The sequence below is a fragment of the Physcomitrium patens genome, chromosome 26 (genome assembly GCF_059467195.1).
Source record: "Physcomitrium patens ecotype Gransden chromosome 26, ASM5946719v1, whole genome shotgun sequence".
Taxonomy (NCBI): domain Eukaryota; kingdom Viridiplantae; phylum Streptophyta; class Bryopsida; order Funariales; family Funariaceae; genus Physcomitrium; species Physcomitrium patens.
In genome coordinates, this window is record NC_143435.1 from 2,477,679 (window position 1) to 2,505,308 (window position 27,630).

Here is a 27,630-nt window from a genome sequence, read left to right on the forward strand (position 1 = left end):
ATCTTTTGGATTTATTTGAGTTGTTTATGAAAGAAAAAATTATAAATGCTACTCATATTAAAAGTAAGAATAGATTTGTAACTATTATAGATCTTTACAAGCTTATTAATACTCTTGAGATAGAAATTTCACGTATCTCTAATATCAACTATAGAAGTAATATTCCTATGCCTATAAAAAAAATAGATAATAAAGTCTAAAGTCTATGCCAAAAAGTTGTGCAATTTAAAAAAATAAGTAGATGAAGTTCACAATTGAATTTGAAGAGTCTTACTACTATAAGTATGAGAGAAGCAAGAATAAGTATGCTAAAAAATTTGATGGATCAAAATCAAAGTTTCAAAGGTTTCTGTAATGTGGAACTTTATGTAAGGCTGAATTTTTTTAAATATCCTGATGGATTTACTCAAGTCAAATTTATAAGTACTTTTCTATCTAGGAGTACTCTCTATCAATTTGTACCTTTGATAAAAAAAGGATTTAAAACTATTTTATGATTTAAACTCATCCTTAGAAGTCTTCATAGCCACATTTGGAAAAAATATTTGAAAGAAGATAATAGAGGCTAAATTTGTATCTTTATGAGAAGAATCACATTCAGCCACCTTATATGTTGCTGAATTCTAAAATCTTGCTTATAATATGGATTGGAATGAAAAAGCCTTTATCAATCAATTTTGATATGTGTTAAAAGATAATATCAAAGATTTATTAATGATGATGCCAAAAGAAAATTTATTAAAGAAATTAATTATTGAAGCCATTGTATGCCATAATTAATTCTTTGAAAGATGCTAAGAACAAAGATTTGGTTGAAAAAGAACAAGTCAAGTTATGGCAACAATTTCTAAGTTTTTAGAAGCTTCAAGATTAGAATCTATGTAAATTGATATAATACATTTCAAACATCTTGCTAAAAAAAAATTAAAAAAAATCAATATTGTCAAAAAGGTTTGTGCTTATATTATAGAAAATCTAAGCACACTATTTAATATTATTCAAAGAAGCAACGCAACCACAAAATAAAGAGTATGATTGCCAATGAGGATAATGTGTTGAAAAACTAATTTTTCTAGCTACAATAGAAATTGTGTAGTTAAAATCTTATATGATACCTAATAATGGTCATATTCTCTCTTCAAATCCTTCAATTTATTTTATAATATAATTTTTTTTAGATAAAAAAATAACAAAGACTTAGTCTTATTACATTCACAAGTCTCAATTTATTTTATAGATAAAGATTTTATTAAAAAACAAGAAATATATTTATTTAAAAAAATCAAACTTATACATATAGAAGTAATAGATGAAATAATATTATTCATGAAATTATTTGTTTAGATGTAACAACTAATAGTCATAAAAGCTTAATAATATTTAATGTAATTAGATCTTCTTTTAATCTAGTCATTTTAAGATTATTATAACTAGACATACATAACTTTTAAATACACTAGATTTTTAATAATCTTAATTTTTTTCATAGTTTAATTGAAGATTATATTAATCAAGTAAAAATCCATAAGTTTAATATAATCAAATCTTTATTGCTATATATGCCACATCCATCTTCCATGGTGGAAAGACTAAAATTTATATTCTAAGTCAATTTTAAGATCATCAAGATGTTTTTGAAAAGAAAAATATGCATGTTTTCTCAAAGCATCATTTGTGTCATTGTTCAATCAATCTTGAAGAAAGAATTTGACTGCGATTTGGACTAGTTTATAATTTATTGCAATACAAGTTGGTTGCAGTGAAGGAATACATTGACAAAAAAATGGCTAAGAACTTCATACACTATTCAAAATCTCCAACTTATGCTCCTATCTTATTTAAGAAGAAGAAAGATAGATCATTACAGATGTGTATAGACTATTGATGACTCAATAAGATCACTATTAAGAATAGGTAACTTTTACTTTTAATTTTAAGATTTCTTGATTAAATAAACTAAGTAAAAATCTATACAAAAATTGATCTATAAGAGACATATAACTTGATATACATCAAAGAAAAAGATGAATGGAAGACTATGTTTTGAACCAAGTATAGGCATTTCCAACATAATGTCATATCTTTTGGACTTATAAATGCATTAATTACTTTTGAACATCTAATAAATAATATTTTTTAAGAATTTCTTCATGATTTTATAATAATTATGTAAACAACATTTTAATCTACTCTTAGAATATAAAAGAATATGAACTTCATATATGTTGTATATTACAAAAATTTAGAGATGCAAGACTATATGCTAAGATAAAAAAAATGTATATTTCACACTACTCAAGTTAATTTTTTAAGATACATCATTTCAAATAATGGCCTCATGATGAATCTTAAGAAATTTCAGACTATCTTGGATTAGAAGACTTCAAAAATAATAAAAAATATCCAATTTTTTTTGAGATTTATCAATTATTATCTAATCTTCATCAAATTTTTTTTAAGTAGTGGCTCCTCTTACACATCTTACATACAAAGAAAAACGTAAGTAGAGTAAAGACATTGAAGCATCTTTTAAAGCTTTAAAGACAACTTTTATTTTTGCACCAATTTTATATTGTGTCAACTTTTTCAATACATTATTATACAAATAAATACATTAGACTTTGTTTCAAAACTAGTATTTTCACAAATAGGAATACCTAAAAACTTCCATCCTATAGTTTTTTATTCCAAAAAAAATTCAGCAATTGAAATTAACTATAAGATTTATAATAAAGAATTCCTTGCAATTATGGATTCATTTCAAAAATGACATCATTATCTAGAAGGCACTTTGAGTCCAATCACTATGTATATAAATGAAAAAAATCTTAAGTATTTCATATCTATTTGTATTTTGAATTGTTGTCAAGTATGATAGAGTATGTCTTTATTAAGATTTGATTTTAAAATCACTTGTTGACTAAAAAAGCAAAATAATTTATAAGATGCTATTTTTAGATATTTTTATTTTATATCAAAAGAAAAAAATATAACTTTTGATCAATAAAGAATGATTTTCTTGAAGCAAAAATATTTTCATCTTTCAATAATAAAATCAACATTGACTACTGATTCAACCTTTCTCAAGTAAATTTAAGTAAATATATCATTTGATTTTCTTATTTATGATATTAAAAATAATTCTTCTAATTCTTATGTTACTATTAAGTTTAAATTTAAGAATAATCTATTCAATTTTAAAATTACTTATATATTATAAAAAATAAAGCATAATTATGTGTTATTCAAATTCATCACAAATTTTTAAGAACCAAATATTTTAGATATAATAAGACTTTGAAACTAATATCCATAGATTTTTAGTGGCTTCAAATATAGAAGGGAGGTAAAGACTTCGTGCAATCATATGACATTTATTCAAGATTAAAAACTCCTTGTTATCAACCTTATAGACTTCTTCAAACATTACATATTTCAAAACAATCATAATCTTCTATTTCTATAAATTTTATCATGGATCTTTTAATCTCAGGTTCTTATGATTCTATATTTGTGATAGTAGATCAATTCACTAAAATGGCACATTTTGTATGATATAATAAATTATTACAAGTAAAAAAATAACTAAATTTATTCTTCACAATATTTATTGCTACCATGAATTGCCAAAAGATATTATATTGGCTAGAGAGATTTAATTTGTATTGAGATTTTAGATTTTTTTTTTTTAAGATTTTAAAGATAGATATAAAATAATCTTTGGCTTTTCATCTTTAAATTAATAGATAAAGAAAGCAAATGAATTAAGTTTTAGAGTAGTATTGAGATATACCATCAACTACAAATAAGATAATTAGACAACTCTTTCACCATTAGAAAAGATTGCTTATAATAATATAATATATTTTTCTATGCAATAAATATCTTTTTTTGCTAATTATGATAATCTATTATAACTTATTATTTTTGACTTTTCAAGAAGTTGATAATTATGCAACACAAGATTTGGCAAATTGTTTAACTAAGCTACATGCAACAATGAAGGTACAATTAAAAGAAGCTCAAGAATGACAAAAGATCAATGCAAATGCTTATAACAAAGAACAATCTCAATTCCATGTTGGCAATGAAGTATGATTACTTCATCCTAATATCAAGACTATTTTCCCTTTTGAGAAGTTGGATTATTGTAGACTTGGATTATTTTTTATATATAAATAGATTAATCTAGTTTCTTATTGATTGCACCTATTAGAGTTTATAAAAATTCATCTTGTATTCCATATAACTCTTCTTGAGCAATACAAGATAAAAGATATATTAAAAAAAAGTTAGATGCCATCTCCTCATATAAAAGTAAATAATAACCAAGAATATGATGTTGAAGAAATCTTAGATTGAAGAGAATGGTAAAATAGATTAAAATATCTTATTCATTAGCATGGATAAGATGTTAGTAAAGACATATGGAAGTCAGCCAAGAATCTTACAAATGTAATAAAAAAATATTGATGTTTTTCATTAATAACATCCATCCAAATCAAGATGAAGGTTTACAAATTTTTACTATAAAAGAAATGTTGTTAAAAAAATATATTCTACCATCTATTCTTGTTGTAATTCTTATGCATTTGTGATATTAAAGAGATGGAGAATTAAAAACCAATAGATTCAATTTAAGAGCTATCGTTTGCTGAGTTATCAAACAAGACATTATAACTTTTATAATCTTCAAGACGATGCAATAGATATGAAGATCTTCAAGAATGATATGTTCTTGATTAAATAGATAGTAAAATATAACATGTTTATTATCACGACCTTAGAAGCAACTTTTGATACTTGGTAATATTATTAAAAGTATGAACCACCTCTGATAATATTCCAAATATTTATTTGAATGAATTTATGAAGGCCTCAATAATGATCAAATAATATGGTGGTCTTTTTGTCCTAATGTGGGACACTATTGATAGCTGAGAGGATCTATCAACTATCTTCAAAATGAACAAAGATCAAAATATGTAGCAAACATAACTTTTTGCATGTTGGACTTCCTCAACATATGATTGATGCTCTTTATAGACCATGTTCCTAGAAAAAAAAAAAATGTTACAGACATACATATTTATTTAAATAAGAAGTATTAGGTAGAAGGTAAATATAGGTAGATTTGATATTATCTTGTAATTAACTTCTTAGAAGCTTGATAGATATATATTTTATTTTAGACTTATCTGTGATTAATTGATAGGTTAGAAACTTAGCCAACAAGTTAGCCATATATCTCACATACTAATAGCTTGTGGAACAAGCTAATTATATGGTACACATGTAAAAATCTTGTATTATAAGTTAGTCATGTGCTGAAGGTTCTATAAAACGTCATCATATAACTCTTTATTAAATAATATATATGGAAGTAAGAGTGAAGCCTTCTTCACTCTTCTCAATGCCTTTCTAGTATTTAGTCTTTAGTCTTATTTCAAAACTTTCTAATCTTCTTGTCTTTGATAATATTTATTTTATTTTAATATTATATTATCTTTGAATGATTCTTTAATCTTTTTGAATGGCACAAGACTATGTTAATCTTTTAATTCTTTGAAATTCATGTCTTTAATACATGAAATTTCTCTACTTTATTCAAGAATTGGATTTCAAAGGAAGTCCATCCAATCATAGTGATATATTTAATTAATTGGTGTAAGAAGTATCTAGTTCAATCTTAGATGGTTTTGAAAGTTGGATCCTTGCTAATATGCTCAATGAATATTAAATTGGTTGATTTCTATAGAATATTACTATTAGCTTCAATAGTTGAAGATTTTAGTATAATTGATAGGTATTGAAAAAAGATTGAATAATTAGGGTTATCAAAACCTAATTCTATAGAGCTCACATTTTATTTTTATTGAAACGATACTAGTGTGTACAAAATGGTGATGTCTTATGTAATCATGAGTATGAATTCCAAGAGTTCTTCTACAATGCTCTTCTTATAGCTCACTCTAATGCAGGGATTCTGTCTAATAAATTCCTTAAATTTTTTTCTATTTGTATTGTAAGATGTCTTACATCTGTTCAATCAACATTCTTTGATTAGATAATACCTTCTCTTTAAGCCTTTGAATCTTTTTGTATGTTTTTTGGACAAGTCCTGTTCTTAGAAGTATTGGTGGTACTAATAAATTTCTTTTTGGATTTGTTCCTAAAATATGATAAAGTTTCAACTTTAATTCTTCAACTCCATTGTTGGCTGCTCTTGTAGATTTGGTAATTGGTTGGCTATAATTGTCACCTCATGCATATCAACTTTATAGCAAGTATTGTTTCTAGTGCATATTTGTCTTTTCTATGTTTGTTGAGTGAATAGTGGTACAATTCTTCTTATGTATTTATGTTGTCTTTCTATTAGACTATAATAGCTCTAAAAGTGACATTTAATTACTTATGTGGTACAGTCATGTCTATCTAAATTCTATTGTTGCTTTAAATAATCTAAAGTATGTTCTATCATATTTCACTCAACTTGTGGATTCAACTTTAATGTTGTTGTTGTAAAGACAAAAGATGTTTATATACTCTAAACTGGTTTATTAATCATAAGAAACTCAAAGTTGCTAAAAAAAATGCATTATTTAAATCATCTTGATGCATAGATTCTTCTAAATAATGTTGAATGCATGAAAATGCTCTACTATCTAAATTGTATCTCCATTGAATGATCTACCAACATTCTGCCCTAAATAGTTGTCACTCCACCACACTCATTGTCATTCACTCTGCTCCACCACACTCATTGTCATTCACTCTGCTCCACCACACTCATTGTCATTCACTCTGCTCCACCACACTCATTGTCATTCACTCTGCTCCACCCCACTAACCGGCTCTACCAACTAAGCTACAAACATGGACCATTAACTTTGAGTCTATGTTGAAACACTTTCAATCAATCATGACAATAGAAGTTTATAATTTTTGATGCTAGCAATATTCATGAACTTTTTCAAATTAACAATTTACAATTGCCATTGCAGGATTTGGAAAAGGTATCAAGTGGAAGCGGGAAGTAAGACGGCAAATGCATGACCCCAGAGAGCGCTGCTGATTATTGTCCAGAACGTGTATCAATAATACGTTGATTGCCTTACTAGGAAAGTATAGAAATTGTTATTATACTTAACTGTATAGTAGTCACAAAGCATGTACAATAGTAGCACCGTGCTCCTGTTTGGAAACAGAATTCCAAGCGTGCATTCGGAAGCATATCGGATGCGTAGAAAGCATCACTTACCATGCAAAACAAAACTTTCAAGAGCATACAGAAATCCTTCTCATTTATTGCGAGTTTTTACGGGGTCCCATTGTGATTATGACAGTACAGAATTCCAAGCGTGCACTCGGCAGAATATTGGATGCGTAGAAGGCATCACTTACCATGCGAAACAAGACTTTCATCAAACAGAATTCCTTTCCACATTTGGCTTGGTGTTTTCGGGTCCAACTGGGAAAAGATAGTTTGGACTCACGCGCGAGAACCTCAGGTGCAGATAAAATCTATTCTCAACGGTAGGAGGCAAGCGGGATTGAACCGCTGACCTATCGGACTGCAGCCGATTGCTCTACCACTGAGCTATACCTCCGTTGCCCTCTACAGGTCTCGAACCTGTGACCTTCGCGTTATTAGCACGACGCTCTAACCAGCTGAGCTAAGAAGGCTCCGATCCGATGATTCTGATTGTCAAAAACTCGTATTTATATGGTGTGAATTCTATAGCCGCACGACCATTGCATCCTCAAATTAGGGCTTGGGAGACCTTCAATGACGGACTTGCATCTACTGTTGCGAGTGCTGGGTTGAGACTTTTTTGCGGTTTTGCACGCCTTCGCAAGAATTTGATATCTCGGGTTAGACTTTGTCGTAGTGCATTTCGAGTTGGGTGTTTTGTTTTCATTTGCTGCGAGACTTGAGTAGCAGACATGGCTGGCGCGGCGCCTGCCTGGACGAAGAGACTTGTTATTCAGCTGGTGCGGGGACTTCCTGGCACGCGGATTACCCACCGTGGAACTGTGCGAGCTCTGGGGCTCCGTAGACGGCATCAGACTGTTTTCCGGGACGCTACGCCTTCGATTTGTGGCCACTCCCTCTAACACCATACTTCGACAACATGCAACTCTACATAGTGCAGGGACGGGAGCTCTTAGGGGAGGCATGGACAACAGCTATTCGCAACCACCCGGATGATACATGGACGAACGAAATAGCAGCAGCATTACGGGCGGTCCGAGAATGCAACACATAAGAGGCAGCAAAGCGACGAAAAGTGTGAAGAACAGTATGCCAACAGCAGATTGCAGAGCTTCTAGCTGCCGAGCTACACCTCCGAAGAAACTGGATTGATCAAGTAGCTCGCGAGGCCCTCGCATGCTATATTAATCAAAGGAATGAACGCTGTGGCGGCCAAGTGGACTAGAGTCAGTGACAGATGTGTTGCAGAATTCTGTGACCATATCAGCTGGATAGAGAGTCGTGCTAATTAGGCAAAGGTCACAGGTTCGAGACAATCTTTCTTGGGCCTTTGCTTGTTGTGGGGTGTCCCCCTAATTTGTCTTGGAGGGCTTCAATGAAGTTGAAATTGCCCATCATAATCTATTTGGCCTCGTGGAGAAGGTAATCTGAGATTTTTTTCCATAAGCTTGCCCGTGGGCCTGTGTAGCTATATCCTTAAATGTTAATAACTCCTATTTTCTTTAATGCTGAATTAAGATGAGTGAAAAACTAGGCTCTCCTTCGCACGGTCATGCCATGTTCACATATGTTACTTAAAAGATTGCTCTTTTAAGAAAGTTCATTTGATCCGTTTGTTCAATGCATTTTTCTGGTGTTAATTGTATTCTTGTAATAGGACCATGTCTGGCTGAAGTTGAATGTTTAGAAAGAGATCTCTTATCTCTCAGCGTTTGCAAATGCCCTCTAGTCCTCTACCAAGGCACTGGATATTGTACAGTGCTATTGAGAGCTGGTCATACATAATTAAATGTTTTGGGACCTGTGCTTGGCTACCATGAGTGATTCAAATGCTGTGATGGGACCTAGGCTAGAGGTGCTCCCATCGGAAGCAGATGTTGCGTCATGTGTTTTGATTGCATCTAGTTTTAATCGACATTTTGCTTGCATTTGTTGATGTAGGAGGTGCACTGGGTTCCCAATACTTTTGATTGGTTGTTGTTTCTAGTTGTTGTTGCGTTGAATGGAATGAGTGTGTATTAATCCATTTGTATAGCGTTTTCGTCATGTGTTGGCCGTGGTATCCACACTGCATCTGTCTACTAGCTTAGCGGGTTGTTGCCGCTATTACAGTTGATTATGTTGCTGCAACAGCAAGCATTGCTACATTGGTCATGTGTAGTCTAGCCCCTACTAGAGTCCAATGTGTTTCTCCTTCCGTTTGGTGTATGACTGTGGTGCAGAGGTGTGTTTCTTGTCCTATCTATTCTTGTCAGAACATTCTTGTGCTAGGCAAGTGTTGTTGTGACCTAGCTTGCAAGTGTTGGGAGGATTTCCCAATGTGATCAGTGGTGCGTTGTGCCACCTATCTCGTGGGTCTATTATTTGCGCCATTTGTTGGTAATCCTCTTATTCGTTTCTTTTCTTGAGTGGATTTGGAAACTGGGCAGTTGCGTATTTGATGTGTAGTGTTGTGGCATCGGCTGCATTGAGCGAGGAAGCCACTGTATTCGATGAGGTACTCAGTGGAGTCCCCGCCTTGTATGTCTGGGATGTTGACTTTGGACGGTAGGGTGTCGATATCAAGGACTAGAATGCCGTGGACTGATTGCCTTGTCTCTGTATTAGCTTTCCGTGTCTACCCAGATCACTTCTGCGACTTAGTTAACAATTTCCGTTAATATTAGTAGTGTCCACAGTAATGTGGGCAGTCCATGCACTTGTGCCCATGCTTGGTGGATCAATCTTGCATTCTCTCTCATATCTCCCGATTTGGAGTTGAAGTTCGGCCGCCAAAATGTGAAGGAAATTTCAATTTGGTTGACGCAGTGTTGTCTGGCAAGTGCTTCTGACCTGCCTTCTTCTTCCACAAAGACAATTTCAAAGACAATATTTAATAATTTCATAAAAAATAAGGTTTTATTGCTAGTGACTTCTACAAACTTGACAACAAGTTGGATACTCAAATTAATATAGAAAATATTTTGAGAATTTACTAATGATAAATTATTATAATTAAATACATATTTTTAAATTTATTATACTACAAATCTAATTAAATTCTAATAATTAATTATTTTATTGACTTTTATTGTTGAACAAAGATAAATTCTTAAATGTGATTGGGCAAGAGAAGACCATGCAATTGCTAGAGTATAAGCAAGTAGCCTACATTGCAAAACACTAGCAAGGCTAATTTTCATCCTACCTTCAATGCACCACTTGTGATGATTAATAACGTCTAATGCTTAATATATATTTACTTATTTATTTGCCACATATGATAATAATTAACTATGTTTGAGATATATATATATATATATTTATTTATTTGTTGCACACATTTTCAATGTTGGTATTAAAACCTTTTTAAGAATGTAACTACTAGTTTTGAATTTGAAATGAAATTACAACCAAGTACATTTGCAAACTTACCTATTTTATTTCTTTTTGCACACCATATCATTTGTGAAGAAAAAAAAGGAAAAAAGGAATCAAACTAGCTGCTTATATCCTCCGTGTGTAAGAGAATTCAACCTAAAAATACAGATGTATAAAAAACAACATATCCACTTAAAAATACAACAAATTTAAAGAAGATTTAGTTGCACAAATAAAAAGCCAATATAGAATATCAATGTTGAGGCATGGAAGAGAAGATTTTCTGTACAATAACCTTCGGAGAGGGTCAACGAAGAACCAAACTTCTTCACAACAGACCACAAACCAGCAAACTATCAAATACTGTTACTCTACCGACAAGACTCGTGCCGACATATCACCGACACCAACACCCCGCATTCTCGGAGCGGTGAAGTGTGTGGAATCAGCCGATGCGCACCCACGAAGCAGAGCCGACGATGCCGTCGACGAGGGGGAAGAGCATGTAGTAGCCTGCGGGCGCAACAGCTGAAGTTGGGGGAGCCTTGGAATCCACCCTGAATTTACCTCCGCCGGCTGCGATGGGCGCACCGACCTGCAGCTGCAGCAATCGCTGCCCCTGCGCGAAAGAATGCGTCACCAACGGCGCGCTCGCCATGTTCAGTTCGATGTGTTTCGCATTATCCACCTTCACGGTGGCGGTGAATCCTGCGCCATGTTTTAACCCCCCTGGAGCTGCGGTGAAGGTAGGGCGGTTCGATGCTAGATACGGAGGACTGAAGGCCTCGATCCTGAGCTCGGTGGGTAAGTATCCTGTTAGAGTGTAGAATTGGTGCGTGTTGGATCCCGCGACCAGGATGCGTCCATCGGGTAGCAGGTTTGCGGTGGAGTGGTAGACGCGGGGGACTGGGGAGGCTGTTAGCGTCTGGAAGCGAGCTCCGGCGGCGTTGTTGGGCTTGTACAAAACTGGAGTCTTTACTGGGTTTACGGCGTTGCCCCACCCTTGAGCACCACCACCAGCGCCATTGATGATCAGGACGTCTCTGGTGGGCAGAAGGATCATGTCGCCCATCAGGCGGCGCTGGGGCATGTTCTCCATGACCCATCCGGCGCCTGCTGCGAGTGGCGTGATGCGGCCGCATGATTGAGATGCAGGTTGTCCTGCAGGGTTCAGATACGCGCCGTATTGAGCTCCTCCGCAGATGAGAACCTCCGCGTTGCCGAAGTCATTGCTGGCAGACAAAGGAAGCATTACCGAGCTTCCGGCTGAGGGATAGTTGCGGGGCTCTCCTGGCATGGTGGGGTAGTCGCGGGCTACCTTGTTAGTTTTCCAGTCGTAAAGGCAGGAGTCTCTGTTTGCGAAGATGTAGAGCTGGTTGTTTGGCAACAAGTGCACGAACGGATACAGGTTGTCCATCTGAGCGTCGTTACTCTGCAGCCACCAATGCAAATAAGCTCACATTGATTTGCTTGATATCGTAGAATGATTTCGGTAGGGCCACTTTCAATGAGGGCTATGTTACTTACTTTGGAGAGGAGGGGAAGATAGTAGGTTCCCCGGCCATTAGCGGGGACGTACTCCAAAGTGGCTACGCCACGACCGCCCACAACGATTTGAGTTCCGTCTGGTAAAATTTGGTTCGAAGCGTACCAGCGCCCTTCTTGCAATCCGCCGTTGAGTTCAACCCAGTCGCATGCACCTTTTCCGCAGGGAGTGAAATGCCGTATCTGCACGTTGCTCTAGTTTAATTTCCTGCTTTTTAGAATGAATTCTGAGTAGACAATTTCTGTGTGTATTATAATGCAGACGATACAGCATCACAGCTGATACTGACAAGTAGCCTGTTTCATATTCATCTAAGTGAAGATTTTTGCTTCTGCCGATCGCCACAATGGTGTTTCAGAGCGCTTGAGCCATGTTACAGACATGCTACATTGTAGCATCTTATTGAAACATGCTTAGATTTGGTGAAAGTTACAAGAAATTAACATAGGTGAGTTGGAGAGCTTGATTTCTACCTTCTTCACGCCGTCAGCATCTCCGCCGGTTTGTACCAGCTTCCCACTCCCATCAAATTGACCTGATGAGCACCAGGTATCCGTGATAACCTTCAGGGGCCTAACCTTGTTGGAGTTGGGAGAGAAGAGAGCAGAGTGTGCAGTACAGTCATGCTTCAATGACTGCGGTCTCAAACCAAGAAACGGGTCAATGCATTCTTTCGGCTTCTTCAAACACTTGAAGAATCTCAAAGCTTCGAATGGCGAGACAGTAGACAATCACGCTTGTGAGTTTTACATAAAATTATAGCCGAATTCAAAATGCCCTAATCAATCTGTCAGCCTGACATGTTTTCAGGGATGGAGAGATTCCTATTAGACGTCCAGTAGGCTATATGGCAATCTGAATTGTGTCCGAAGATGTGATGATGCTCACATACCCGATCTGCTAAATTGTCGCGGCAATTGTCTGGAGCCAATTTCAATTGAGACGGCCCAACGTTGGTTCGGTCCAACAACACAACGTTGCCGTCGTGTGCCACCGCCGAATGCATTGTCGAGATCCCAGCGTTGTTCACCACCGTCTCCCAATAGCCTTGCGCTTCCACAACCGGCGCTCCACCCCACCCCCATATCACCAACTGAATCGCCAGCCCCCATACCACCAACCTGTCTTCCCAACCCATTCTCAATCTGCACCTGTACGCCTTCTGGCTTCTCAACTTACTAAATCCAGAATCGTCAAGGGGCTTCGAAGCCGACGATTGGTGGTGAGCTGGTGGCGAGCTGCACTTGACTATGAACCTGGTGGAACTACGAGGCCCTATTTGAGCTTCAATTTGAACTTCTGCGGGGTTAGGTGACGAGTTTAAGTATGATGAGACGGCAGGGGTAGCTCTGCGAGGGACAAGAACTTGGAAAAATTAAGCTGCGAAGGTGGGTCCGGTTACCCACTTTAATCCATCCCTCACTGGCAATCGTCTAAAAATTCATTTTCTTTGGTTAGTATTATTCTACAATGGTCAATTTGAAGCCGTTGCTTCAGTTTCTGATAGTTATTGCTTTCTCGCTGCAAAGGCAGTTCGATTACCCCAGATTTGTGCACGATAATGTTTGTACTCGTTAACAGCTACAAAGGGCCAATCCTCGAAGAAGCTAACGCATTTTTGCGCATCTGAGCCACCTCCTTCATCCAGGATTTAATATACTGCATCATAAGCCGATTATATTCTATCCTTTGGTTTCTGTGAATTCTCACGTCGGCTGAAATTGAGCACTCAACTGACAGCAACCTTTACCTTGTCAAGTGTACGCATGTGAGCTTGGGTGGTGGACAACGAGGTGAATAAATTGTGCTCCCAGTATTCCAGGGAAGCATCTCTTCTGGTCTTTATGTTCAATCTGTACATTGCCAGACGCAATCTTTTATACTAATTGAATGATGCTTGCAGCTTTTTGTCGTTGGCAGTGACGTAGACATTGATATGTCTGCATCTGGTGCCGCTTTTGTAACGCATGGTCCTGACCGATAACCAATCTGTCCCCTTCACACTACTACTTTGATCTCCAACCACAGTCAAGCCCGGTATAGGGCGTTAAACCCTGCATCTCTCACGACTCCAGCACTGATAAATTATTGCCAATGCTCAAACTTGTCTGAACGTCAGATCTCAATTTCATGATGGAAAGTTCTCACACCGAAAATTAAACATTATGCGCAAACTGCCAGTGGTTTAAGAGTAAGTTCAGAACTAATCACTCATCGATTACCATTGTTTTGACATTTCGCCTCACCATCCACAGATTTTCCCCGTAAATCAATGACCTCGTGGACGTGACCAGTTGAATGCATAGCTATCGGCGCTCAAGAGCGTTAAATTTCAACCTGAAATTGGTAGTTACTAGGTTGGAGACAAGGGTTTACACAGCTAAGAAACTATTTCAGGAGTGTCGAATTCTTGGTAGACACGATATCCTCATCTCAAATTTTCGCCCACTACGATGATCTAACTACAATTCATTCGGCAGAAATTCCAAAAACCCTGGCATCGGGTTGAGCCTAGTCAACGTATCAGCATGTTAATTGCATCTTGATTGATTTCAACCGGCAACTATGGGTAGCTCTGGACATCCGTGTCCACTCATGGCCGACGCTATCACGTTGGGTGGAATCAACCCACGAGTTCATCACAACTCATACATGCTGATAATTTTCTACCTTCCTGGATTGTTGATCATCACAGCCATGAAGCAGCAAGCGGCGGCATGTACGTGAGGGTGAGCGTTGGGCAGTCACATGGACGTTTGAGAGTCTCTTCAATGCGACGCGCCAAGTCACGTCATTCGTAGTGAAACTCCTCGGAGGTGTTGTCCTTTAACTGATGCATGGATTGTGCGTTGAGTGTCCTTGTTCCACAGACCCAGCACAACCTAGACAACAATTACTGGTAACGAATTTCGATTTCATTGCTTCACACAGCCTTCTAAAGTCGCTGAAATAGAAACAGTTCCTGCAGTGATTGATCACTCAATAGTTTGTGGGTTTCATTAGCGTTATTCTCGTTAAGAGACAGCCGCGGATGAAGATGAAGGGAACCTGTCTTGCACGGTCACCGAGCTGCCCACATAATAGTTGCAAGGTTGGCAACCAAATATTCCTGTGAATGTGATGAAGAAACCAACGCGAGGCAGGCAGGAAGAACTTTTTCTGGAGTTGATAGTGCGCGTAGTCCCAATTATTGTCTTTTACTCAGATTTTGTCCTCCCTCAATCTCAGACTGTCATGCTGTCAAGTAGTTGCTACTTTTTGATGTACTGAAATGTCCAGTTTCTCCCCTCCATTTTTTAATGCGTTTGGGTGACACACAATCCAACTTGTTATGAACTGTAAAAGACAATGCATACGTTCTGGACATAACAGAGTTTGGATTTGCAAAAGAGAAACCTCATGAGTAGCACAAAAAATATGCAGTTCCTGTTCTCTTAGAAGGGGAATCGAATCTATCTCCTGACGAGAAAGATTGGCAACTCAAGAGCACCTTTGTAAATTTAATGCGGTCTGAATAGGTGTTATGGTTTCCAGCACAGCGTTACCGTTTGGGAGTACAGCCAACCAAAGTGTCCCTATGGATTGTGGGGTCTCAGTGGATCATGTTTCTGATCTTCTTCCTTCACAATTTGCAGCTCCAAGTGGCAACATCCATCAGCTCAAGCTGGTTCCCTGACATAAAACAACGGGATGAGACAAACGTGAGGTTCCTCAGTTCCATCATTCTTGTGATGGCCATTCTAAAACAGATGTTGTACAGGCAAAATTATTGTCCGGGGCCAGTTTGATGCAGAACCCCTTGGGGGGTTGACAAGGGCTTGCTGGCTGACTTGTGTATGTGAAATGGGGTCCATTTGGTGGTGATATTAAAAGACGAATACGCTCGAACAGACAATTTTACGAAGAAGAAGCGGATAGGACTGGATGGGAGCGGGTGCATCTCAGAGCACAGCGTGATGAAGGGCAGCGAGTAACGCGCAAGTCAAGATCTATTCATTCCCTGCCGGACAAGCAACAAGTCAAAGAGCAGTGTTACGATTACTTGACCCATGTACTTCACCACACACTGCATGTCCCGCAAACAAGGGTGCCCCAAGCCTGACGAACCTCCTCCATCATTGCCTTTCGCGTACGTGGTGCTTTCACGTTCTTGCACAGCGACCCCCAACAGCAAGTTTTCGCTGTCCGACGGCCACCGCACCCAAAAGGGAAGCAGCACTCACTGCGCCGTAGCTCTGAAAAGTGCATAGAGTCATATCTTCTTCATCTTCATCTTCCTCCACCTATGATCTTTGTACCCTGTGGAGTTGTTGTAGCCCTTGTTGCCACGACACTGTTGACTGGGTCCTTCCAGCTTCCTTGTTAAGTGCGTGACAAAAAACAACACGAGCTGGGCTCCGCAATGGGAGTGTTGGACTCGTCTTGTGCTGGGCTTGGTCCATCAGGGCAGAGAGTCGGTTTGTCAGAGGGCGATATCTAAGCACATGCAAAAAGTGTTCAGCAGGGAGCCATTCTGGAAAGCAAAAATTTCGTGAAGAAGACGATTCAAATCCTGTCTTATTTTCACAGCAAGGAGTGCCAGATGGATGGGTCGGTGGGCGTGAGCAAAGTCAATACAGAAATTTGTAAATAAAGTTGCTTTCCGTTTAGTACCAGGCGAGTAGCTCGAATGGCAGAGGGGCAGAGCAGAGCGGCGGGGCTCCGTGAAATCCGGAGACACGCCCTAGTGATCCACAAATTTCGGAATGTTCAATTGTTGAGATATTTTAGAGCACAATAGTATGCTACAGTCCAAGAAGCTTTGCAACACTCTAGGAGATTGCAACAATTTGCAGGTAGATTGAACACGAATTGTAGATCTGGATTTTTCGGCACAACCAATTAATTTGCGAGGAAGGTAACCAGCAAAGTTAGAGCGTTTTAAGAATTTTAGTTCCCGAATCAGCAGAACTCAACGTAGTTAAACACTAATGCATTGAGAGACATGGAGAAACGGAGGGACATCAGTCAACGGAAAGAAGGCCTCAGTAACGTCCAGAAAGAACCAGTGTATGGATTACAATGTAAGGTCCAATCGACGATAGCGACATGTGCAGGAAGAGGACATCAAAAGACACAAGAGAAGGAACTACTTGCAATGACAACAACGACCTCTCACGTAAGTATTCTTTCCCTAGACACCTTACCTAAAATACAAGAAAGTTGTGGAAGTTTTGTCAATTTCAATTCTGAGGAAAGAAGGTCCAAAGGGAGCTTCGAGCTCCAACAGTTCTACCCCCCAGATGGCGGGGAATCCAGCCCTACTCTACTTGAACAAGCGAAGGATACAATGCCGCCACCAATACAAACATATCTGAAGGACTCGACTAGGGATACACTCAGTATTATAAGTACTAAAGGGGACGGAAAGTCCATGTCAAACCACTATCATAACTCCACCCAGTACACTATCATTGAAGCTATGGAACTAGGGCTCAAGGTACACACCAACTGACCAAAATAACTACATCTCCCTATGCATAGCACTGGGAAGGAAATTCGAAGTGCTTGTTCATCACACATTGGAGAAACTCAAGGAATACATAGAGTCAATGTGGGACATCAAAGAAGATTTTATACAATCAAATCCTCAATTAGGCCTAATGCATCAGTATTTTGTAAACAAAGAGTTAGAGCGGCTAGTAGCTCAAATTAATGTGGATGTAGAAACTTTCCTACATGCATATAGAATTGATTTTGCAACCATAGGAATTACAAAAATCCCCTCTCCCCCCCCTCTCCCTCCTTCCATCACTAGATACAACATTGTCATATCTACAACCCAAACATACCACAATTAGAACCTTCCTTAGTCAAAGTACTTTTCAATAGATGTCAGCCAAATAGAACATTAAGAAAAATATACCCTCATAGGATATATATAAGAACATCTAAGACCTCACTTCCTTCACAAATGGGCCTCTTTCAATTTGCATCCCTCATACTCTTCAACCACTATACTTAGAGGTAGTTATTTTGAAATTTAATTTATCAATGAACAGGACAGAACTCAAAATTTTTATAGATAATATAACTTCAACAACCAAAATATTACATTTATAACATGGTAGGCAAATTTTGATCCAAAAACCACCTATGACTCAAATCTAGCTAATTTCTCAATCTGGGTACAACTTTGGGGCCTTAGATGTATATTTAGAACCTCCCAACTTCTCTCAAAAGCCTTTAGCACCATTGGTGAGGTAATCACAATAGATTCCTCATAATCTTATCACAATAAAGAAGCAAGACTTTGAGTTAAGATATTTGTACTCGATGTAACTAACCTCTCCCAATCCCTGATATTATCCAATTTCATTGGAAGAAATAAAGAATAAAAAATTTAATATATTAGACTATCTACACAATATAATTGATCTTGAATACTTTATACTATGCAAAAAATTTCACAATTAATTAGATAGAAGAGAAGAAGTGTCTATGTAGCAAACTTATTTTCTTGATTGATTTAAAAACGATCAACCTCTCCATTTTGAACTCAGTTAGTAATAAAAAGACCATCCTAAAATCCATGAATAAAGACCATGTAAATGCTCCTATTCTACACCACCAAGTTCACACTTTGTTTAGATAAAAAAAAATCCAAAATTATCTCTTAATATAACCAAACTTACTACAATTGAAGGACTAGTATACTATGATTATCTATTGATTCATCTTTGGTTTTGGCTAGTATTGAGACTATCACCTCCTATCAATGACAAGAACATGATAAAAATAAATAAACAAGCAAGACTTCTCTCAAAGAAAGATGACAAAATAGAAATAACTTGATATGTATTTTAAGAAAGAAATTAGAATGGCTATTGCCAAAAGCCAAGAAAATTAGAGACCCTTGAAACTACACTAGAAGCAAGAAAGGAATTGACAAGAGTGAAGAAGGCTTCACTCTTGTCTCTGTATATACTATCTAACTAGGGACTACGTGGCAATATTCTATAAGACCTTCAATATGTGTTGACTTTGTAGGATACATGCCTTGACTTATAAGGCAAATTTTTCTATGTGTGGGCCACATAATTAGCTTGATTTTCAAGCTAACAACATGTGTGGCACATGGCCAACTTGTTGACCATGTTTCTAATCCAAAAAGTCAATTAAAGACACCTATAAAGTCAAAGCAGCGTCTATAAAGCTTCTAGGAAGCTGTCATAGCAAATATTATAGAATTAACTTACTTTTATCTATTTTTACTTACTTCTACCTATTTATACATGTAATTACTGGCTTACATGCATATGTCCATGACATTATCCCCCCCCCCCCCTTCTAGGGACGAGTTACATGAGGAGCGGTCATCATATGTTGAAGAAATGTATGATGCGACAAATTATATTCACCACATACTCTGATCTTTGTTCTCTTCGAAGATGATTGATAGGGCCTCTCAACCATCGATAGTGTCCCATACCAAGGCGGGAAGACCACCCCATTATTTGATCGTTGTTGAGGCCTTTATAACTTCCTTCAAATAAAATATTTGAAACACTATCAAGAATTGTTCATACCTCTAGTAAAATCACCAAATATCGGGAGTCCCTTCCAAGGTCGTGATACCAAACGCATTATATCTCGCCATCTATTCAAAGAAGAACATGTCATTCTTGAAGATCTTCATCTCGATTGTGTCATCTTGAAGGTTAAGACAATTGTAATGTCTCGTTCGGCAGGTCATCAAATGAAGGCTCTTGAGTCGAATCTGTTGGTTGTTGATTCTCCATCTCCTCAACGTCACAACTACAAAGAAGCTACAAACAAGGATTGAAAGTAGAATGTTATCTTGCTTAGATCTTGTTTCTTTTATAAGGAAGGTTTTCATCTTGATTTTGATAGATGTCGTCAATGAAAAGCCTCTACTACCTTTGTTGCATTTACAAGATTCTTTACTGGCTCTCATATGCATTCACTAATATCATATCCGTGCCAATGGACAAGATATTCTAATTTATTTTGGCGTCGCCTTGAATCTAAGACTTCTTCTACTTCAAACTCTTCATTATTGTCCACTTCTATAGGAGGAGGTGGAGCTTGTCTTCTTCTTGGTATGTCCACTGTCTTGTATGGTTGAAGAAGAGACACATGGAATACTGGATGGATTTTCATTGACTCCGGTAGGTGTAAACGATATGCAACTGGATTGATTTATGCACAAATAGAAAATAGTCTAAGCCTTCAATAGTCCAATTTATCACAAGGACGAGTGGTCTTGATATTACGATAAAGTAACCATACCTTATCACCCATGTGGAATGGTGATTGTTCCTTTTGATAGACATCCGTATTGATCTATTGTTGTTCTTGAGCTTCTTTTAATTACGACTTCATCGTTGCAAGTAGCTCTGACAAATGAATTGCCAAATCTTTTACAGTAGGATTATCAACTTTTGAAAAGTCAAAAATATCAAGTCGTGGATGATAACCATAATTGGAAAAGAAAGGTGTTTATTTTGTAGAAGAATGTACCATGTTATTGTAAGTAAACTCTGCCAATGTGTGAGCTCTCACTTATAGTCTAAAATTTAAATTTTTATAATTTTCCTATTTTATGATAATTAAACATGTTAGATTAGAATTTATATAAGTAGAATTTAGTTTTATAGAATTTTTAGGATTACAACCCTTGATGGTATAAATTATAGTCTAATTCTTTGAATTAGATTAATTAGGACTAAAGTGATAAGAATTATAAAATTAGAATAGCAGCTTAGTTAGTTTAATAATTTAGAGATTGTTAGTCATTACTATAAGGGTTGACTAAAATCCTATGAATGCATCTATGATCATTCACATGATTTAGGAGTTGGAATTATAATTCTTTAAAATATTTAGGAAAGTTAGCAATGGTAATTTTAGATTTTCCTCCAAATTCGACAAAATTAAGCGACATGGTGGTTCTTCTACTTAATGGGAGTCTTTTTAATATAATGTTGGCACCGGATTTACCTCATAGAGTGAAGAAAACAAGATCAGCAACCTCTCCTTCAAATTACGAGAGAAGCAATGAAATTCTCATTTTGAAGAATTTCACAAAAATTACCAAGATCCTTGTAAGTAAAAACTTCCATGAAAATTATAATTGAGCATGGATTGAGGCATGTGAGAAGTCGATCTTAGCTTAAAAAGGTGTTTTGAATACAATAGTGAAGTTAGATTTACAAAAAAAATACTTTCTTGACCACTTACAAGAGCCATCAGCCTTGGTAACAAGATTGGCTCTTGGATGAATGAAGGCCATAGATCTAGATTAGGGATCTTAAAAATCAAGGGTAGAAATGAAGCCACCCTTCTACAAGCTTCTACTCAATTGTATAAGAGAGGCTTGGTTTTCTAAGCCCTCTCTCTCTCCTCTTTTGGGTGAATGGTTGAGCCATGCCAAAATTTGGCCAAAATCCTAATTTTAATTTTATTTAGATTTTAATTCTCATTGTAAACCTTGTGATTGTGTATGTATGGAATTTGAATTATGAAGGATGATCATTAAGTTTTAAAATATGTTTCATTGAGGTAGATATCTCCTCGGCTTTTCTAATATTCCAAGGGTTTCAAGGGCTTCAGAATTTCTTCAATCAGTTACTCAATTTCTGTTGTTTCAATGTGAGATTCTGAATAGTTGTAGCTTTTAATGTTAGCTTTCCAACAAGCTAAGATTTTCTTGATTTGGAGTAAGAAAGAATTTTTGGTGAATTTTTGAATTTGAGAGAGTCGACTGCCTTTGCAGTTTGAATCAATCGAATTCGGAAAGGCGTTTCTCAGTGCCTAATGATTGGATTTATTAGATATTTTGAAAGAATCAAGCTTTATAAGCTAATCTTTATAAGCTAATCTTTGAAAGGCACAAGTTTTGTTGAATTTGAAGACAATCTGAATTTTTAGTAAATTTCTAAGTGAAGAGGGTTGGTCACCGTAGTAATTTGGATCACTCAACTTCAAAGGAGGAATTCTCACGACTGTATCATTAGATTGCAACAAGGATTGTTGGATCAAAAGCGCCTTTAAGTCAGCCTTGTAACAAGCTAAGAATAATTCAAATTGAAGCCGATTACAAATTTTGGCGAATTTTGGAGTAGAAGGGGGTCATTGCCTTCAATCCTTACGTGTTGTCAAGGTACTTTCGCTTTTACCTCTCTCACTTTATTTTTACTATTGTCTTCAGAGTGACTTGTAAGCTCCACATTTCACTTTTTGGCTAATAAATTTTAACTTTAATTTTAAACCTTTAATATTCTCACTTTAACTTTTAACTTTTAATTTTTAATTTTAACTTTTTACTTACTTTTTTACGTGACCTTTTAACTTTATATTTTTAATTTTAACTTTTTACTTGTTTTTTTACTTAAACTTTTAATTTTAACTTTTAACTTAACTTTTTAATCTAAATTTTTAACTATAATATTTTTTAACTTAACTTTTAACTCAGCTTTTAATTCAAACTTAAGTTTTTATTCTTATGGTCAATTAATAGTAATAACTTAGTTAATTATTTTTATTATGATTGCATAGTAAATTTCATTTAATATGTTAATTTAATGTTGGTAACCATTGCTTCGAAGGCCTAAAACTAATTGAATTTTTAATATGAAGATTTAAATAAATCTAACAATTACACAATTGGGAGCTTTCCAATTCCATCTCTTGGACTTGTTGTATGGCATAGGTTTCATCAAGTGGTGAAATTGAGCTTCATACAATGACAAAAGAATTGTCCAATCATCTTGTTGGTAGTTAATCGTACATCTTAAATATTGCTCCAAAACTTGATTAACACGCTCCGTTTGTCCATCAATTTGAGGATGGAATACCAAAGACAGTTTTATATCCACCTTTAGAATCTTGAAAAGAGTCCACCAAAATCTTGATATAAATTGAGTTCACCTATCTGATAGAATATCCTTGGATAATCCATGATAACGATAGATAATGTCAAGAAATAGCTCAGTTGTTTCTTCACCTGTGATAGATTTTGTACATGGTACAAAATATACCATCTTGGTAAAACGATCTACTATCACAAATATAGAGTCATAAAAACCTGAGATTGAAAGATCCGTGAAGAAATCCATAGAAATATAAGGCCATGGTTGTTTTGGAATGAGTGATGGTTGAAAAAGTCTATAAGTTCAATGATGAGTAGTTTTTGATCTCAAGCAAACACCACAAGATTGTACAAAATCTTTAACTGCTTTCTACATTTGGGGCCACCAAAAGTCTTTGGATATTAATTCCAAAGTTTTATTGTATCCAAAATGTCCTGCTGTTGGAAAATCATGACAAGCTTGAAGAACACACAATTGAGCTTCACCTTCTACAACATATAGACATCCTTCAAAATATAGTAGATTCTTCTTCAATTCAAACTTGGAAGTATCATGAGACTTTGAAGGATTTCCCTTAATATCACGAGTAAGAAGATTAGAAGACATACTTGACTGAACTTGCTTAATGAAAGTTGAATCAATAATTAGTGTTGATTTCATTGCCCGAAGATGAAGATGCTCTGACTTCAAGAGAATTATCCATTGTTCATCAAAAGCAACATCTCCTTTCTTTGGTGCAAGGTAAGATCGTCTAGAGAGTGCATTTGACAAACCTTGTTATTTTTTTGGTCGATAAGTGGTCTTGAATTTGAATCTTGATAAAGATATTCTCCAATGGGCTTGGCGTCAATTTAAAACATGTGTTGACATGAAATATTCAAGGTTCTTATGATTCATATAAATTGTGACTGAGCTAGAAGCACCTTCTAGATAATGGTGCCATTCTTGAAATGAATCCAAGATTACAAGAAGTTCTTTGTCGTGGATCTCGTAATTGATCTCGAATGCTGAAAATTTTTTGGAATGAAAAGCTATTAGATGAAGTTTATCATCTATTTCCATTTATGATAATACGACATTCAAAGAAAAGTCTGATGCATTTGTTTCCATAAAAAATGGTTTAAAAAAATGAACGTGATATAAGATTGGTGCAGAAACAAAGGTTGTCTTCAAAGCTTCAAATGCTACTTCTGCTTCTTAATTCCATTGTCTTTACAAGTCAAACATGTAAGTAGAGCTGCAACTTGAGAGAAGTCTTTGATGAAGATCCGATAGTAGTTGATAAATCTCAAAAAGCATTGGACATCTCTTACCGTTTTTGAGATCCTCCAATCCATAATAGTTTGAACTTTCTTAGGATCCATCATAAGTCCATCATTTGAAATGATATATCCTAAGAAGTCAACTTGAGTAGTCTAAAATACACACTTTTCTATCTTGGCATAGAGTCCTGTATCTCTTAGTTTTTGTAATATATGATAAACATGAAGTTCATATTCTTCTATATTCTTAGAATAGATTAAGATGTCGTCTAGATAAAAGATAACAAAATCATCTAAAAACTCTCAAAAGACATCATTCATTAGATGTTGGAATGCTATTGGTACATTTGTAAGTCCAAAAGGTATGACGTTGTATTCAAAATGTCCATACTTTGTTAAAAATTTAGTCTTCCATTCATCTTCTTCTTTGATGTATACCAGATTGTATGTTCTTCGTAGATCTATTTTTGTATAGATCTTAGCTTGATTCAACTGATCAAGGAGTCCAAATATCAAAGGTAGCGGGTACCTATTTTGATAGTGATTTTGTTGAGTCCTCGATAATCGACCCACATCCACAATGATCCATCTTTTTTCTTCACAAATAAAATTGGAGCTCTTGCTAGAGATTTGGAATGGCATATGAAGTTCTTGGCCAGATTCTCTTCAATATACTCATTGAATTCAGCCAACTCATTTCGAGATAAATTGTAGATTGGTCCAAATGGCGGTTGTGCTCCTTCTTGAAGGTCAATTGAGCAGACATAGGAATGATGTTCCGAAAGAGTATCTGCATTCTTCTTCTCAAATACATCTTGAAAATCTTGATATTGGCTTGAAATGCCACTTGAAGTCTTTCCACTAGTAGAAACAAGTGTGGCATAAATGACACAAGGTGATCCTTCTTTTGTAGCATGCAAGAAAGCTCTTGCACCTACAAATATAGGTTTAATTATATTAGACTTATGACTTTCTACTTAATTAATTATGCTCTTAGTTATACTTTCAAAAAAGTCAAGACTAGAAGAAGTCCAATCTATTTTAGGATTATATTTTTCTAGCCATGGTAAAGCTAAAATTATTGGATTAAAAGGAGATCTAATGATATTAAATATTACAAAGCTACTATGACCATTAGTTGTTATTTCTCTAGGAAGGATTTCATGAGTAACATCTCCTGAAGACAACGGATGACCATCTATGACTTCTACATGAATAGGTTTAGTTTTCTTCACTAAAAATATACTATGTCTTTTAACAAATTCTTCATCTAAGAAACATATTGAGGCTCCTGAATCTAGCAAGGCAGAGGCTTTGTGATGTTTAGGTCCTAGAATAACATTTATCATAAAACATGGAGAGGGTTCTAAGGAGAGGGTAGGACCTTCACTAGGCATTGTATAAGGTTCCAATCACATGATCTCTATTGTAGCTGAACAAATTCGTTTTCCGACATGCTATCTTCTTTGATCGTTGTACTCCTCATTTTATGGTTGTATTGCTTCTTTGGACAATATTGAGCAATGTACTTAGGTTCTCTACAATATAAGCACAATCCTTTTTGATGACAATAAGTCATTTCTTACTCAGTAAGAGGTTTGAAACGTAGCACATCAATTTGCATATCCTCTACTTTTGAATGTATGTATTAAAGAAATGTTGGTATTGCCATTTAATTATAATAACGTTGAGGTCCACTTGTACGGTTCTCAGATCAGAATTCAAAAAGTCAATTGTCACATTTTACAGCAAAGTCAATTGCTTGACTCAATGTTTGAGGATCAAATAAGTTGAGCAATTATTTTACCTCATATTGTAATCCATAGAAATATTGGGTAATAAGTGCAGTATCATCCTACTTGATATCGGTTGCAAGTTGTCAAAATTGTGAAGCATATAACGTTATTGATCGATTGCCTTGTTGCAAAATATGGATCATATTGGTTGCAACATGAATTGTATCATGTTCTCCATACATGGATCGAAACTCCATCAAAAAAGCCTCTAAATTATCCAATATTGGATCTTGTCATTCAAGAAAAGATGAAAACCATGATAATGCTGAATCTGAAAGAAGCGTACCAATGAATCTAACTTATAATTCTGGAGTTGGATAGCTTTGGGGTTGAAGTTCAATCACAAGTTGTACTTAATTGATAAATCTTCTAAACTTTGATGTGGTACCATCAAACTTTTCGGGTAGGACAATTCTTAGTTCTCTAACATTGGAAGGATGTTCCGCCATAGGAGAAGGGACATGATTTGGTGTAGATGTTGAAGCGGCTCCAATCATTTCTATATCTTTACTTCCTGCCAATCTTGTTACTCCTTGTGGTGGTAAATTGAGTTGATGCATCGCAAGCAATAACTCCCTCAATTACTCTTGTATTTGTGCCATTGCACTCTTTATTTCAGCAAGTTATGCCATAATAACACTTAGAAAAGAAAAGATGTCTAATATCGCTCAAGACAAATAGAAGAGAGGACTTGAGAACAAAGAAAATACTAAGGACAATATCAATTTAGAAGAGGGTAATCCACAACTTCTAATATGCTTATGTCTTATCAAGAGAAAAGAATAATCCATTCTTAATCAAGATTAGACAAAGCTCTCATATCATAAGTGTACTCTTGACACTTTGTCAAAGACAAGAACATGATAAAAATAAATAAATAAGTGAGACTTTGCTCAAAGAAAGATGACAAAATAGAAATAACTTGATATGTATTTTAAGAAAGAAACTAGAATGGCTATTGCCAAAAGCCAAGAAAATTAGAGACCCTTGAAACTAGACTAGAAGCAAGAAAAGAGTTGACAAGAGTGAAGAAGGCTTTACTCTTGTCTCTATATATATTATCTAACTAGGGGCTATGTGGCAATGTTCTATATGACCTCTAATATGTGTTGACTTTGTAGGACACATGCCTTAACTTACAAGGCAAGTTTTTCTATGTGTGGGCCACATAGTTAACTTGGTTTTAAAGCTATCAACATGTGTGGCACATGGCCAACTTGTTGACCACGTTTCTAATCCAAAAAGTCAATTAAAGACACCTATAAAGTCAAAGCAGCATCTTTAAAGCTTCTAAGAAGCTTTCATAGCAAATATTATAGAATTAACTTATTTTTATCTATTTTTACTTATTTCTACCTATTTTTATATGTAATTATTGGCTTACATGCGTATATTTGTGGTACCTCCCACCAATGAATTGTCATATGGATAAATCACCTCAATTTTGATAAGGCTTTCTTTAGACTCATCGGAGCTGCTGATAAAGGATTCCTTGCTATGGAAGGCAATGTTATATTTGGCCTTAGATAATAGCCTTGTAGGCAAAATTGTCATATTAATATTTACAAAAATAACA

The 27,630-nt window shown here is 35.8% G+C and overlaps 1 protein-coding gene and 2 non-coding genes across 3 annotated transcripts; all 3 read right to left on the minus strand.

Annotated features, from left to right (window-relative positions):
* Nucleotides 1-7,538: 7,538 nt before the first annotated feature.
* TRNAC-GCA (transfer RNA cysteine (anticodon GCA)) lies at nucleotides 7,539-7,610 on the minus strand. Its single transcript has one exon. It is a non-coding gene; the product is annotated as a tRNA-Cys (tRNA).
* Nucleotides 7,611-7,612: 2 nt separating this feature from the next.
* TRNAI-AAU (transfer RNA isoleucine (anticodon AAU)) lies at nucleotides 7,613-7,686 on the minus strand. The gene has a single exon. It is a non-coding gene; the product is annotated as a tRNA-Ile (tRNA).
* A 2,931-nt stretch (nucleotides 7,687-10,617) lies between these two features.
* On the minus strand, nucleotides 10,618-13,448 carry LOC112277859 (aldehyde oxidase GLOX). The gene is made up of 4 exons (XM_024510645.3): nucleotides 13,015-13,448; nucleotides 12,596-12,757; nucleotides 12,104-12,304; nucleotides 10,618-12,008 (listed from the first exon to the last, which is right to left on the minus strand). The coding sequence occupies exons 1-4, from the start codon at nucleotides 13,258-13,260 to the stop codon at nucleotides 11,022-11,024; spliced, it is 1,596 nt and encodes a 531-aa protein (XP_024366413.1). The 5' UTR covers nucleotides 13,261-13,448; the 3' UTR covers nucleotides 10,618-11,021.
* Between the last annotated feature and the right edge of the window lie 14,182 nt (nucleotides 13,449-27,630).